This window comes from Opisthorchis viverrini (genome assembly GCF_000715545.1).
Source record: "Opisthorchis viverrini unplaced genomic scaffold opera_v5_5, whole genome shotgun sequence".
NCBI classification, from domain to species: Eukaryota; Metazoa; Platyhelminthes; class Trematoda; order Opisthorchiida; family Opisthorchiidae; genus Opisthorchis; species Opisthorchis viverrini.
This window is the reverse complement of record NW_008751661.1, coordinates 2383745-2400288: the sequence shown is the minus strand read 5'-3', so window position 1 is coordinate 2400288 and position 16544 is coordinate 2383745. Positions and strand designations below refer to the sequence as shown.

At 45.2% G+C, this 16544-nt stretch overlaps 2 protein-coding genes across 2 annotated transcripts in view; one reads left to right on the top strand and one right to left on the bottom strand.

The window, feature by feature from the left end:
• Window positions 1-16167, top strand: part of T265_00525 (hypothetical protein) — a gene marked incomplete at both ends in the record, with an annotated part of 100347 nt that extends 84180 nt beyond the window's left edge. The window contains 3 exons of the mRNA XM_009164329.1: window positions 2393-2564; window positions 10326-11103; window positions 15745-16167. Of these exons, the coding sequence (XP_009162593.1) occupies window positions 2393-2564; window positions 10326-11103; window positions 15745-15882 (1088 nt within the window). The remainder of the gene's footprint in view (window positions 1-2392; window positions 2565-10325; window positions 11104-15744) is intronic.
• T265_00524 (hypothetical protein) lies at window positions 371-679 on the bottom strand (the record flags this gene model as incomplete). Its single annotated transcript, XM_009164328.1, has 1 exon — window positions 371-679. The coding sequence occupies one exon, from the start codon at window positions 677-679 to the stop codon at window positions 371-373; it is 309 nt and encodes a 102-aa protein (XP_009162592.1).
• Window positions 16168-16544: the final 377 nt, after the last annotated feature.

The following is a 16544-nucleotide window of genomic DNA, read 5'->3' as shown; positions in this document are numbered from 1 at the left end:
AAGTCCATCTTCCGTGCCGGGGGCGACAGTCCCTCACAAGCACACGGTTGCCAGACCTGAATGTTGGCTTCCCTCCTGTCGGTGTTGATGAACATAAGTTTTCGATCGGCAGTGTTGAAAGGTGCAAGCGATCGATCCAGTCTATGCCCAGGAGATTAAGCTCACAAGCAGCAAGATAGACAATACCACAATCACGGTGGCCTGCTATCTCCATCTCACAATCAAATTCACCTAGTAGTTGAAGCTTACCACCTGAAGCATTTCTGGCAATGTTGATTGTCGGTCTTTGGTGTGGTGATCCGTTGTCCTGTTGTGTAACAGAACTCCACCGTTCTAGCCTCAGTCATACTTCGAAGTTTAGTAATTTGGTTTAGTAATCGCATTGATTGTCGGTCTGAGTTTTGGTGATCCGTTGTCCTGTTGTGTAACAGAACTCCACCGTTCTAGCCTCAGTCATACTTCGAAGTTTAGTACTTTGGTTTGCACGAGTAATCGCAATCGATTCACACAGTTTTCGCTCGATTTGAGTAACGTTGGCCCGACGGCTGAGACCGCTCAAACTGTGCTCCCCTTCGAGCTTCCCTTTATCACCATCCTCGATGAATTCGATTTGGCTAGGTAGAAGTAGGTTTTCATTTACACCACCCACTTCAAATCTTTGCTTTTCTGCGCACACCATTATCTGTGGTTCCTACCTCATACCTCTGTCGCCTACTTTAGCCCATCAGCCGCGACTTGTTAGATTCCTTCGAGCCGTAGAACATTTTTGTCTTCTCACGATTCGCATGACTGTCCTTTCTTGTCTGCCATGCATGCATACACAGTCACGGGTACGAATTAATTAACCCGGCTGTTGAATTTTAATTGTGTACATACACAGGCCACGTAACACCTTGGCTTTCTAGCTGCGTACCAACCGAAGGCCCAGTGAAGTAATCGTGATGTTGAATAGTCCTTAACTTATACGCGATTGTTTGGTTAGGCTAGATTTCGTCGCTATTTTCGACCAATTCCGGTAGCGCGGTATACCTCTGTCGCCTACTTTAGCCCATCAGCCGCGACTTGTTAGATTCCTTCGAGCCGTAGAACATTTTTGTCTTCTCACGATTCGCATGACTGTCCTTTCTTGTCTGCCATGCATGCATACACAGTCACGGGTACGAATTAATTAACCCGGGTGTTGAATTTTAATTGTGTACATACACAGGCCACGTAACACCTTGGCTTTCTAGCTGCGTACCAACCGAAGGCCCAGTGAAGTAATCGTGATGTTGAATAGTCCTTAACTTATACGCGATTGTTTGGTTAGGCTAGATTTCGTCGCTATTTTCGACCAATTCCGGTAGCGCGGTGATGGAATAAGTTTTGTTTTGATTTTTTTCAATATTATCAGCTTTGACGATTATAATGCACGAAATTTTGTCAAAATATGCGGGAAAAATCTGTAAATTGAAACGTTTAGCTGTGGATTGCTTTGTATACATGAAAAACTCGTGAGCTATTGTTTTCGTCATTGCATAGGCCAAAGCACAGACAAGTGGAATTTCAAACGTAGCTTTGAACTGCGGACATCTGCGGTATGCAAAGCTTTAGCTTACTTCAGAGTTTCCATTGAAAGGACCGTTCCGTTGTCTAATTGCTGTTCTCAAATGGTGTGTACACCGAGTTAGTTCTAGTTGTTAGCCCCAAGATAAGGTCCCGAGCCACCAACCGGAATGTCTTTGTTTGAGTTCTTCCCTCGCTCTTCGATTACTCCTATATGGGGTTGGATAGCCTCCAAGTATATCTTGTTTTTCCTTGGGGACGTCATGCACTGAAAAGATGCATTTCCGTTGAAACAAACCCCTTTTGTTAAGATGAAACCTTTGTAAATTTGTGTGTGCTTTCGAAACGTTTACAATGGTTCTTTGCCCCGAGAGGGAGAGACTGACCTTTCATACTATTGATCTAACCACTTGTAGCGTACGGGTTCTATAGAGAGATGGTGCGAAAGATTCAGCCCACGTAGGTCATGATCCCTTGACAGCTCAAGAGTTCCGACGCGAATTCTCCCTGATCTTGCAGCCGAACGTTTCTAGTTGATGCATGCAATCTTTCCATGTTTATCTACTATAGCTTAACCCACAGGTTCCCATGTGTTTCTCTGTCTTCTATAATTTACAGTACTGCACAAGACTAAACGAACAGATTTGTTGCTCTTCCATCAAGTCAATCCCTATAATCGAAATGTTCTCACCTAACCTATTCTGTTGTTCGGTTAAGTAGTACTCTGACTCCGTCTTTTTATTGACGAAGTTGATAGCTGTAATCCAGACCTATAGACGTAGTCTCCTAGTTCTCTGTGTATTGCTCGTAAGAGTTGTTCATTCTAATTCACCTCCTCTACTCACAGCTATGGATCAGCTTGCAGCAGACACGAAAGCTTTTGCAGAATCGTTGCTGCATTGCGTTCAGAAAGACTCACCGGAACATTTCCCCTTAATCGAGAACGGATTGTTCATCGCGGGGGAGATCCCACCGGAAGATGATGCAACTTGCTGCACATTGGCAAGTCGGCACGTACGGTGAGCAACATTAGACACGACCACAACTTTTCCTCCGTTTTTCCTTTCCTGGTATTTTTGGCTTTGAGGGTGTGATAACCGTGGAAGTAGTGAGATAAGAGTCATCTGTTCAGTGTATCGCCTGTAAATGCTGTGTTAAAGTCATGCCTGTCCATCTTCCACTGTTTGTTTGTTTTTACCAGAGTCAGAATTACGATGCCGCTGGCATTTCCTCGAACTCTTAGCGTAGTGTTTTTCGGTATCCCCATCCACTAACTGACTGTCTTCGGTTCGTTTATAATTTGTACGTGATTCTCTATTCGAAACAAACTATGTGACTTGTGGGGTGTGGCTAGCTTGTCTATCGATAGTCACCCGCTGCATCACCGCACTCGCACGGTTTCATGGCGGTACTTTGATGTCATCATCGGCAACCCCTTAGACCCCTTTGACGCATTTCGACTCTCCGGGTGTCCTAGTAATTTGGAATTATGTCACGATGTCGTGGTGCAGGTTAGGAGAAGAAAATCGCCTGAAATTTCCATCACTGAGTATTTAACACGAACAGGCAAGACGGGATGTTGTTGTTGCGCAGGGCAATGAGATTGACTGGACAACGAAAGCAGTGTGAGGTCGTGAAAACACGGTTGGTAAATGTTCTGGTCTGTACTTACAACGAGTACATGGGGTCGACATCACTGTGGAGAGAGGGTGAAAAAGAACAGGCAGATTCGGCTGAACGAAGCTGGAACAAGTGCGAAGGTACGTGCTTACTGCGGAGCCAACCAAGACATTCCGTGAGATTCCACCTGCATCTGAAGAACTACTCTGTTGGTCTGCCAGCAGGGAAGTGAATGTTCTCAAGGACTATCCGGAGTAAAATGGATAAACGACAAATCCGATTAGACAATAACAAAATTTCGAATATGATTGAAGTGAATAGATAGTATTTTTACTTCATTGCAGAAAACTAGGTATCGAACTCCGCTAAAGATCACTTGGATGTAGGATGACCAACTCAGGTCATTTGTTTGAGCCATGGCTAGATAATTCACAGTAGAAGTTACAAGAATAAGGAAATCGAAGAGAAGGAGGAATTGTGAGCTGCTGAGTAGGTCACGGTAAAGTTGACCGTAGGTGAAAGATTTCTAGGTGAGAAGATGTTCGCCTAACAACTAGCTAACAACTTCTTTCAGTACAGATTGTAATTACACGTTTGTGCCAGGTAAAAAGATATTCACAAGCAAACAATGTCTAGACTGAGTGAGGACATCACGTCCAGGCATGTCTTTTGCACGCAAAAAGGGAAATGGAAAAATTAGCACCTTGGGCGATACCACTGTTAATCAGCGAAGTGGAAATTCGGTTACCCATGCCTGTGAGGTGTGTGCGTTCTGTGAAGTGGCTATAAGTTAGCTTCGTCAGACTTCTAAACCGCCTGTGACGACAGTTAGCTGTGGCAGTCGTCTCTGTCAACACTGCGAATGGCACTGTTTTTGCCAGTGAGCAACAAGTGGAAGCCCTGACTTGGGTTTCCAGCAACACTGTGAACCAGATAGGCAACTATAGAGACTGACAATAGGCAAATTAGTGCGAGTCTTGGTCAAACAGTCTATCGAACGATTCAGAGACAATCTTCTAAACGGATTACAAACCATCGATCTATATGTTTTCATTCCTTTCTTCCGTACAGTTTTTAATCTTGGCAACTCGTAAACAGTCAGTTGTTTTTCAAATGGAAAGAAAGTTCATGAGCAGAGAAGATATTGATTCACTGGGGAGATTGGCAAACTTATTGGGAAATAAGAGTGGGGGTGATGGGGACCACAGACTTCCTGATTTTACTTGTCCCATGTTCTTTACACTTTCTCCGATGTTATGCGATCCGTGATGGGAAGTTCAATAGTTCCGGTAAGTTCAACTGGTGGGTTTGATAGGCCAGGAGACTGCTGATGTTATGCAGTTCGAGACCAGAGCGTGACTCTGATTATTCGCTTCACAGTTGCTTCAAGACCGTCCACATTTCACAGCAGTTTTTGCTGCGGAGGATCGCATCGACATTGATCTGATTGATAAGGTTGTTTGCTCACACAACATCAACCGTGATCTTTGCTTCTGATATACGTACCATCTTTCTCCTTAGCCACTTAAGGAATCTGTCCTAGATGTGGAAGGTTCAACGGTCGTTTGAGGGAGCCACAATGTGCATGATACCCAGAGAGGTCAGTGAGAAACGGTTAGACTTGTCTGAGTCACATAAAGGCTGATTAAAATAAGTTAGAACTGCTAGGGGAATGGATTAATTTAAATCTGTTAGTCCTCAAATTGGAGTAAAAATGTTGCTGGCGACAGTCGACCTGGTAATTATTTATGAACGAAGACTTGCATTCCAGAGTTAGGCAGCCCGCGCATTTTGCGTTGAGTAGGTGTTCAACAACAGCAACCTTTTTTCGTCCCTTCGGTGTGAAAGCTCACTGGTCAACAGATATGAAACGGATCATAGGGCGGCGTCCAGATATTAGTACAATCACCTTTCTTAGAGCATTTCATTGCCGTTATTTCTGTATTGTTTGCGAGAGAGAAGTTCAAATCTATCCTGTTATTGGGTAACCACCATCATTTGGTTGCTTTCCGGTCGTTTGCGCCTGAAATTTTTTGAACGCAACAACATATTTTTTTATTATGCCGTTCAACATGCTTAAGCAACACGCACTTCCTTCGACTTCTCAAGGCATGAAGAGCTCTAGTGTGGCATATCCTGGTGGCGTTAAGCCCAAATATCAAAACTGCCAAGGCATGACGAAAACAGACACCAAATGCGAGACACCCCCCACGACGCCACACAGAGTACACATTTGCACATTATTCAGATTTCACAGACACAAATCCAAGAAGATGAACAAACAGAGTGTGGTTCAGCGCTCCGGGACACATACGTGGCAGTGACACGTGGTTACATCTCAGTAAAACAAGCGAACTCAGACCGACATTTTTGGAGTGTCTTTGACAAGTTCAGCTCCGCCGTGGCCTGGAAGGATAAATATGAAGAATATTAGTGGTCAGCTAAGGCAGTCTTACTAGTTTCAAAAGGGTTACATCCACATGCGCTCCGGAGAACGAGCGCACCGCCACCTGTCCATGGAAGTTCTACAGTGTTATTACTAGTTTCAATAGGGTTACATCCACATTCGCTCCGGAGAACCAGCGCACCACCACCTGTCTACAGTGTTTTCAACACCAGATAAATCAGCAACGTCGTCCGGCAGGTTCGTTGGTTTTCGTTAGTCCTAGGGCATGGTTACGGCGTTTATCATCCGCCAGCCAACGAGACTCACATAAACGCGAACGCAGCATTGTTGAATACCTAATCAACGACTCAACGCTACTCTACTCCGTACTGATGACCTCGCCTCGATTGGTGGCAGGGCGTTTGCAACTTCAGTGAGCTGGACACCGGCTATTTGTTGTGGGCTGCGTTCAACCGCAAACGGACTTACTCATATTCTCTTACCTTATTTTGGGTAAGCCGAATTCGATTGATTCCGCTTCATCTACCAAGCACAGTGAGGTTGTATTGTAGATGCTCTCGATCTACTGCGTTTCCTCCCAGCATGAAGGACCCGCGAAGAACTCCAGAGTGTTTTGTCGCCGGAAGTTTCTCATAGAGTGTTTATGATCTGTTCACAATGCGAGTGGCCGGGAACTGTGGAGACATTCTATTTTATTGACGGACGGTCTAGATGACAGTTTTTTATGGAAAATGAGTGCAGTGCATGCAGATTTGGTGAGGGAACATTGAGTCATTACTGGGCTTCCGCCAACCACGTTGGGTTCGGACACATTTGCGCTCCGGGTAAGAGTGGTTACTTGAACAGCATCCTGGATGATGTATGTAGACCGCAACTGATAGACTTCAATCTGTCAGAATAGTCCGACCAGCTACTGGATACATGGTCACCACTCACCGTTTAATGCTGCCAAATCGGACAATGTCCCGAAAAGTCAGTCAGGGTTGTCACCTGATCTCTAACCCGGTATACAGACTTTTTCCGTCTCACTAATGGTGTGGTCGGGGCTCAAATTCTCATCCACCGCTAACCATTACTCTTTTGTTTCAAGTCTGACCAGAGCTTCACACAAAATTCTATGTTGATCGCACACCAACTTGTTGCACAACGTCCAAGGTGGCCAGACAGATATAGGCACAACGTTAATTAGTGGAGAACACGTTCATTCCTCATTAGCTGTCTCGGTGAGAATTCGCCTTTGTCTGACAGTTTGCCAGCAGTTCCAAACGCGTGGTCTGCCACGTGTCAGTCACGACCCGCGTGTACATTGTGCACTCTTTTTCTGTTTAGTTTGATATGCTTGGGTTCACCCAAACCTTCACCCTTTGTAAGTGCCCGCACAGATGGGTCACATGGGACACGTCGCGATGTGCCCACGGTAGACAGTATTCTGTACCAGGTGTTATAATCAGGGGCTTCCCTTTACTTTACACTGGATCATACACAATTAACTCTTTACAACAACAAACTTTGTACTCAATCTGAAACGGTCGTCGTAGCGAGGTGATCACTGTAGAGTGGTTCCTTATTCACTAAGTTCTACGCCTCCAGCGATAATAGCGAATTCGTACCCATGTCACCTTCATGACAGCCAACTAAAGCGTTGTTCATCCGAAATTAAAAGGTATGATAGGGTTTCGTACGTTTCGGTTAGGTGGATTTTCAGCGCACCCCTTACAGTCTATCTCTCTAAAACGGTCGTTTTGGTGTTCATTGTAGGGAGGTTTTATTGTGATTGGACTCGGTATCCTGATTCCCAGGTATGAACTCTTTCATTTTGCCTTTGAAACGCATCACGCCACTGTCGTTTCTTATCCGTTCGCCAAAGGTGCGGAGCAAAAACACTCATTCCTTTATGATCGGTGTTGGTCGGCATACCTCTGTTCGTATGCCAGCATACCTGCCATATCATTAAGAATTTTGTCTTCACAGCATTGGCACACTGCTTTATTTGTTGAAATGTACATCTTTTGCAGTGAAAGAGAATGTTGGTAGCTGACAGCTCACTGGATGATGTCATCTCGACTGGTGATGAAACCAGTCCAGTCAACGCACTCATCAGTTTTCCAGCGACTGATGTTTAGAAGATCCCGACTGATACACTGTGATTCGACATGAGCGAATACAGTGAAAGATTTAGGTATGGGGGAAGGAGGCCAACTAACCTGTCACTGAAATTATCCTGCTGCCTTTTATCCTGTGTGATATTTTTGACGAACATACCAACAGATGGTATTTTGGATCCTCGGTCTTGTGAGCGAATTATGGTAGCTTCTGTTCATTCTGTATTTTCGTAGTCCTCTGTTTCTTAAACTTCTTTCACCATCACCCGTCTTCTTCCATACACCGAACCTTTATGTAAACCAACGTCCGAAGGTTTACAGTGTTAGTGACTTTCGAGATCCAGTTATTCCTATGTAACCGCTCAGAAACGTCACAGACATAATTTCCGGTGTCACATTACCGGAATAATTTAATGCAAGTCTGTGCGAATCCCCAATGGTCAGCAATGGAGAGTCGGATCTCTCCATCGACAGTTAATAGCGATGATACCAACTTAACTTCATCGTTACGCAGCAGAATGTCAGGTAGCACAACGGTACTAGTTGCATCTAAACCCAGTGCTACTGGGAAACATTCGTTCAGCGGTAGCAACATTCCGGTGTCCATCTGTCATGCCACGCGGGAGAAGCACGAGGGCCTGGATACTGTCAGGTTGCCTAAACTTAGACAGAGGAAGTCGAGATGCCAAGGTTGGGTTCGAACCACGGTCCCTCCGATCAGTAAATTTGCGCTCTAACCACTGAGCCATCTCGCCCATTGTTTGGTACAAGGTTTCAAAATGCCATCCCCATTACGTTCGAGCTTCTTGCTCACCCGACTAGACAATGAACTGAGATGCTCTGTGTGTGTGTGTATGTGCGTGTGTTGTGTTGATACCTGAACGAGATGGTGATTAGTTCTCGGTGGAAAGTGTCTCCCACTAAAATGGAGTATTAATTGTTTACTACATAAGTGGCATCATAAACAAAGCTATTATTATTTCGACTAATTCGATTCATGAACTTGGGCAGTCGGAGATACATATTCTATACATATTCCATAGATATCCAGTCCAGTTCGCGAAGTGACGGCTATACCAGCGTGCAATCGCCGCAGCAGGCCCTGTACATAACCTTCGCATGTGATTTCTGGTTAGTATCGTATGTATTTGTGGTATATTAGTCAAGCAAAGCAATCTTTTTCGCTGCTTTTATTCGACCTCGAGACAGTTCAGTGGTTAGGGCCAGAAATCGCTGACCGGAAGGTCCGTGGCTCGAATCCAACCCGGCCATCTTGACTGCTCCTTTCTAGGCTTGAGCAACCGGGTGGCATCTCGGTCATCATGTTTCTTTCGGGTGGCATGGCAGCTATGCGCCGAAAAGCGCTACTGCCAGAACGGTATTATCGTTCCTTAATATCTTCATTCTTCTCATGACTCGTTTGTATCCTCAATTAACATATGCTTAGGGCTCACACAAGGGTAGCTTACTTTATATGGTACATATTAATGCGAGCGACTGGGACAGTAGCACAGTGGATGAATAGCGAAGTATCGAATGGAAGCGGTCGAGTTCCCTGGCTATCTGACTATAGCCAGGGTCCATGAGAGTTATCATTGTATATGGCAGTATAGGTTCTAGGTGGAGAGCAAAACTTAGAAAACTAGTATGTTTGCCTGCCCGGCGACGCCCGATGTGGCATGAAGGTACATTTGTTTGTTTTGTTATGGCTGTGTATGGGCTGAGATACTGCTGAGTCATCCCAACGAGGACAATTAAGGTCCTGAGTCTAAGTCTTTACTTCCAGTGTTTTAGCTAAAGGCATTGGCTGTGGACATAAGACTACCAAAGTGGCCCAATTTTTTGACAAACGAGTTGTCACAGACGTTCCAACCACCAAGGTTGTGTTTGTTAGATTCATACCCACTAACCAACCTGGCAGGGAACTGTCAATGCTCAACTGGTTGCCCAACTACCTAAACCAGGTCGAGTTCTTCTTCAACATAAGATCACCAGTCGTGCGAAGAATGTACAACACTCAATTTTTCTACACTCGTAGTCTATCCAGTAACAAGTCCTACTGTTTATCCAATGTGATTGAAGCTAATATCCGAACGGTTGACTGATTGGAAAATAATCTCTTTAGGAAGTTTAGCTTCTCGAAACCTCTCCTAACACACACACACACTTCAGCAAGGAACGAATTGAGTGATTGTCTGTATTACGCTCTTGGTACGACACTCACGGGAACCCTGGAGCCACCTAGGGAGCTTTCACCAATACGGAATCCGGGTTGACTTGCGGCTTTGCGATGTATATCTAGGGATTTTAGACTCTGGACTCAGACCACCGTTGATATGTGGCTTCTTCAGTAAAGGACATTTAGGTTGCATTGCTTCGGTACCTCAGGACCATGGTCAGTTGCACACAGAGTTTTGGTAGCGATGACGTCAATTTAGAAGCGCCCTACGGTTTTTGACGTGATTTTTTATGCAATAGTTGCCAAACGGAATCCGTTGGCCTATGAGTGGTGTATATTCTGACAGAAGACTAAGAAGTCATAACTTAATTTGAAATGTTTCCGAAATTAACGATTACATGTGAATAACTGCTTGTTTCCTCTCGTAATTCGCCTACTTAATCTCCCACACATTATATCTCTATGTCCTCAGTTTCTCTAAGTTGGACCCTTGGGCAAGAGACTTCCATCCTGCAGCTCCGTGGTCTTCCACCACGGAAAATGGAATCCCCGTGAAATCCACCGCCGACGTCGGAACCCTGACCAGCCCAGCAGATACCGCGTCTTCGGACTCAGTGGCCCCAGGCTCAACAAATGACTCGTGTGTGGCCAACTCGAAGGCGATTTTACAACCCGTTCACACCACCAATCTGTCCTCGTGTGGACTGAATAGAGAAGAGGACACACTGACTCAATCGGGACATGATGATCTGTTCGGTTCTTCAAGTTATTTCGACCATTCACACTCTTGTTCAACTGGATCTAATGTTCCCCATAACTTCTTCTACGAGTTGCCTCAAATCACACAGGCCAGACGTCAAATAATGCTGGAACATGAAGATAGAACGCAAGTGAACGTTGCCAAATGGTACAATCTTTCGGGACTGAAAAGTCCTAGCAGTTATCAAAATGAATCGGAAGAGTTGGGATCTGTTTCATCCCTTATCACGACCAACGCTGTTATTCCTAGCACAACCACCCTGCCTAGCGAAACGACATCTGTGCAACAGCGGGGTCCTCGCAATGAGTCCTCTGGTTCTGTTGGTGATGTTTTCGAGGACTGTCATACATCAGCACCTCTGACCTCTCCTCCTCCACTCCGGTCAGATGCACTCCGTCGGGTCGACGATGGATTGTGTGATAGTTCAACGTTTCGCACATGGGAGCCATTAAATGCCATTCCAACAAAAGAACTTTTGCGTGAACTCAATGTAAGTCAAAATCTGGTCTGTATTGTGTGTGTTTCTTACGGGCGTACTTTTACTGGCAACTGTGACCAGCATCGCTCCATAATAGCCCTTTGTTAACGCGTCTGTGTACCAGATGTGTCTGTTTAGGTCGCTGTCTTTTGTACTATGTTCACCGTTGCCTGGTTGTCAGTCATACTTAGATATCGGGCCAATTCAGAAGCATGGGCTGAATTAACCTCAGTTGTCCTTGCGCGTACCCTTTCGATTCTCAAGGGTTAGCTCAACAAAACTGCCTAATTGCTGACCGATCCATTTCCGATTGGAGGCGAGGTAGCTCAGTGGTTAGAGTGCGAATTTACTAACCGAAGGGTCCGTGGTTCGAACCAGACCTCTGCATCTCGATTTTCCCTGTCTAGGCTTGGGCGACCCGGTAGTATCCCAGACCTCGTGCGTCCTGGTGGCAGGGCAGCTAGGCACTGAAAGGGTGCTACAGCTGATCGGTTGAATCACTCTCCATCTTTCACATTCTACGCTACAAATTTGCAGAGCATCCATCCATCCTTTCTTGAGCTGATTCATGTTTATTTCAAGTCGCTCCAATCCCATGTTTACCGCTAACTGCAGTGATTGCATGACTTATTTTCGTTGCCATACTCCATTGGTGAAGGATTCCGGCGGCAATCTTCGTGACAGGGTGGATCTCACTTTTTTTAGACACTGCGAAAAGCCAAAAACATAGAGCTCACTGAATGGCGGCTGTAGAGCAAAAATCTTGAAAAAATGCAGATTTCCTATTGTTACATCCGATTAAGTCCAATCGTTGTTATGGAATTCAATCAGTCTAGCAGAAATTCTGAGTTCCAGACTATATTTTAAATAATAAAGTGGTTTTGCTCAAAATAATATAACGTCTTACTGATGTCTGATAATGATACCGTTGCTTTTGATGGTCATGATTTGTTTCATATGGACTGTTCGCTTAAAGTCTTCAGCAGACGCGACATTATCTTCACACACTTTACTGGGGAATGGTGCTGTTACACAAACGTTTCATCTTGAAGTGTACTCAGGACATGCCAGCTGTACAGTCGCAGTATACAAACCTAAGGGACTACTACCACTGTATCTTGTTTGCAGACGTATATATTGCTTCCAGTATCCCATCATTCTGTTAATCCAGCCCTTTGGCACACTGATCATCTAGTCCGCCAGCCGAATTCTTGTTTCCCCCTGTTTTACCATTTTGAAACAGTCTGCTGACTTTATTCCTTGCTGAAGTAGCGCGAGCGAAGAAGAATAAAAGCCGCATTCAAGATTGGGCAATTGAACACTGAAAATAACTTCCGACGGCATGTTGTTCAGTAACCAGACCCAGGAGCTCTGTACTAACTGGTTCAAGATTTTTTCAAGGAGCACTGACCTAGACAGTGTCGGTCAAGAATTTACCGATCTGTGGATCTGTCTGTAACACAAGCGGAACTGTTTCCACTGACACTTCAAGAATAAGTGCAGGAAATAATGTCCTGGCTCGATGTCATGCGTTGCAGTTTTTATGCTTGTTCTTGGCTTGTTTTTCCACTCACTATGATGTATCACTGGGCACGGCCTTTTAAGAGGAGAAAAAGGGACATCCTACAGCTGTGTTTTGAAGGTATCACAGAGTCTTCTACAATGTCAAGCTAGGATCTTCATGATGGGGCGATAAGCGCCGAGCTAAAATCCTCGACCTGATTGGCTTGCTGACTTCTTTTTTGTGACGCATCCATCCAATCGATGTTATACCCGATTATTTCGAACACTCAGTGGATGAGTTACCGGCGTACAGGTCACTGACTGCTGGAAGACGATCAACATAACTCATGTTTGCATATCTTGAAATTATTTAAAACCATAGCTTTATTGATACTAGACTCCAGTCAAATAGATGAAGATTCATACAGGTTTGCTTATCGAAATTCTCGCCGTACAATGGATGACCTTACATATCTTCTGCATTCGGTTTCTCCACCGCCCTACAGATGCACCACAACCTGGTGTTTAGTATTACTAGTGTATGCGAATATTACGGAATTATCAGTCACATTGCTTTGTAACGTGATGTTTCACTGCGACCTGCATGTTCCTGATTATCCTTACCGATTTAAGTGCACCGATGGTATTTTCGTTGGTCGTGGCTATCACATTTCAAAAACTCGCATCGAATTACAAACTCCTTCAAGTGTCAGAGGTTGCACCAGCTAATGTTCGGTGTCTTCAGTGCGTCCTAGATGTGCAGCTTGGTCTCTAGTTACAGTATCGGGTTCCCTCACATCAGTTTCTTGAGTTTGCCAAAGGCCACCCTGGCCTGGGCAACAACTGGATCTTAGGCACACTCGACGGTCGGGTCAGTAGACTGTGTGCTTCCAAGGATGAAAAATTGCACAAACTCCGTTCCCGTCTTGATGCGCGGAAGAGTTTTGGTGACTGGCAGAACAGGAACCTTCGAGTTGACGCGCGAGTGAAACCGTGCAGCAGCAGTCACAGACTTCACGGCCAGGTGCTGGTTTTCATCTTGCGTATGTGTGAACAGTACAAAGGCATCTACAGCCTCGTCGTAAATGGAAGCAGCATCCACGATGACCCTTAGATGGAGAGTGAAGAGGACGGTGAAATTGAGGCATCTCCGTTTCACACCACTGAGGATGTGAAATCATTTGGAGTCGGTCCGTCCCTTTGCACCGTGGCTTTCATTCTGTCATGTACACTTTAGATGACGTATTCAAAACTAATCCGCCTGGCAGGGCCGAACACCATTGTGAGAGGGTATCCAGCGACCGGTGGTGTTTGCGGGACTTTTGTTGAAGCCTTGTGCAGCAAATGTCACTTCCATTCGGTACGATAGCCATGGAAGCCACACTATCCTTCGGGACTGTGCTCCGCTCATTTCAACCGCCGCATAGATGTGACTATCTAGCGGTGTATTGCGGTCCGAGGCGAAATCTTGTATTGGTGATAGCACAAAATGTAAAAAGTCGGTCACTGTTGACCCTTACAATCCCGAAACCGATAACACCTGATCACAAAGTATTATCCCAAATGCCTTTTATAAGTTCCCTCCCTCACGAGTGGAAAGACAGCGGGAGCTCCTACTGAATAGTATATATGGTTATTTCAACTGTTGGTTACTTTTAAGCTCCCGGTGATCTCACTGCGCCGGCCGAATAACCATTGACTCAGGATCTACCTGAATGGCCCAGTACGCAAGGCCAGCACATATGGAGACACTGATCCTAGTGGAGTGATGACAGATGCCCATAGATTGACAACGTGATGGCAAATGTCATTAGCTTTCCTGATGGCACAAAATCTAGGCCTATGCTAAAGTGTTTTAGAACAGCTCGACCTTTCAGCTGGAACTCTGATTGGTGTCTTTTGAGTCACATGACAGCTATTGACTAGTACATTACGGTTTTTCCGGCCAAGCAAATAGTGTGTGAATTGTGCGGGTTGTGTTGTTGAAACAGGACGAATTTTCGTCATCCTTATCTTTGACAGTACATCTTCGCTGGTTCGAAGACACGTGTCCTAGTCTGAATGTTGCATCTGATGTGGCCAAACCTGTCTCATCAGAACCTTACCCATTGTGTGAGCGTTCCCCTATAAAGTACTTTCCCCGTCTAGCTAGCCTTTAGTGTGACCGCATGGCTGGTTTTTTGTCGAGCTCCATCCTCCGGTGCATAGTGCTTTTCTTGATCTGAGTTGAAATTGGATCGAATGCACTTGACTTTTTGAAGTCGTACTAGACGGAAAGTACTGTGCCAACACTTATCCGTCTCCCTATGCTCGTTTAGCAAGATCGACGCCACATCCACACAGTGATCGGTCTAACTCTAGTCCAGAATTTCACTTTCTGAAACGACTGTACTATTAGACTTCTTTCATGTGTCAAGTGAATCCCTTATAGTTTCAGTTATCTGATAGTTTACACCACCCAAACATTCTGAGACCTACCGTAAACCTAACTTTGTTGTTTTCATAAAGGAAACTACTCACAAGGTTGCTGAAAACTCTGACAGCCCACCTTGTGAGTAGTTTCCTGCGAAACCGGTCGTGCGCTGTCAAAGTGATTTCATCAAACTTGTGAGCATTTTCCTTTATGAAAAGTGTTATACTTCGATATCTCGAATATCGTGCCAACTGAATCATGGGGCGGCCTGTGTGCAGCGCATTCAGCTGGAGAACATGATAAACGAGAGATTCAATTGAGTCTCCCGTGCAAACCAAATTGATTTGCAGATGAGTGTATTTCTCGAAAAACAGTGCAATTTGGGTTCAAGTAGATCGTAAGGTTGACGGAAACTCGGGGACTGCGCCTACCTGATGAGCACCAAGAAGGACGAAAGCGGTCGTGTGCTGTCAAACAGTTTTCAGCAACCTTGTGAGTGGTTTCCTTTATGAAAAGAGATATACTTCGATATCTCGAATATCGTGCCAACTGAATCCTGGGGCGGCCTGTGTGCAGCACATTCAGCTGGAGAACATCATAAACGAGAGATTCAATTGAGTCTCCCGTGAAAACCAAATTGATTTGCAGATGAGTGTATTTCTCGATAACTTTGTTGTTCTTCGCTCGCAAATCATCTTGCTTGGCAGGTACGCTAATCATTCTATCCTTTTTTTCAGTTGGACGAAACAGACCAACTCTTATCTTTCGGGCCGTCGTTTTCCTACCACGACTGGAAAACATGGGATCAGCCAGCTGATATCCAATCAGCTCAGAATCCTTGGACAGCAGAACCAGACGCAGGACCTCGTGTGTGAGCAGCCAACAACGCAGTTTAGCACAACACCCTGAGAATCCTCTTCCCTACCTGTCAAACCCACGCCACCCCTACTTTTTATTTCCCCACCTTTTACCCAACCACACTTCAGATGAGATAAATTTGCTGCCTTAGTTATTTTTCCAAGCTTTCGGACGGAATCCGGCCGGGTCTAACTGTTAGACCCGGTCGCTGATTCCGTCGCCCAGTCAGTTATCCCAGATGTGTGTAGTGGCGGATCGTGTTTGTTCGTTTGTTCGAAAGTCAGAAATAAAGTCTCAACCGAACGTGGGTGTATCTTCAGCTCGAACCGCGGGTTGGGTGGTCCTCGTTTGGCTAGACTCGGAGCCGTCCTCTCGGTTTGGCAACGTGGCTTATCAAATGTAGTCTTAATTTCAACATCTGTCCAATCGTCAGAAGACGCGGAATCTATGGACGTTGGACGGGAATCTTCAAACTAGGTTTTGCGAGTTTAGTTCGTCTAACCCGTAGCCGTTTGGATTCAGAACTAAGATCTTCGTGTTTTTTTCTTCAATTTGAACCAGCTTACACAGAGAGATGCATCTTACAAAGTTGTTTAAGAGTAGTAATCACAATGGGCAGTGATGGGCGAGTAGCATTACACACACGCACATTCTCTCATTATCTCGAACGGACTCAACA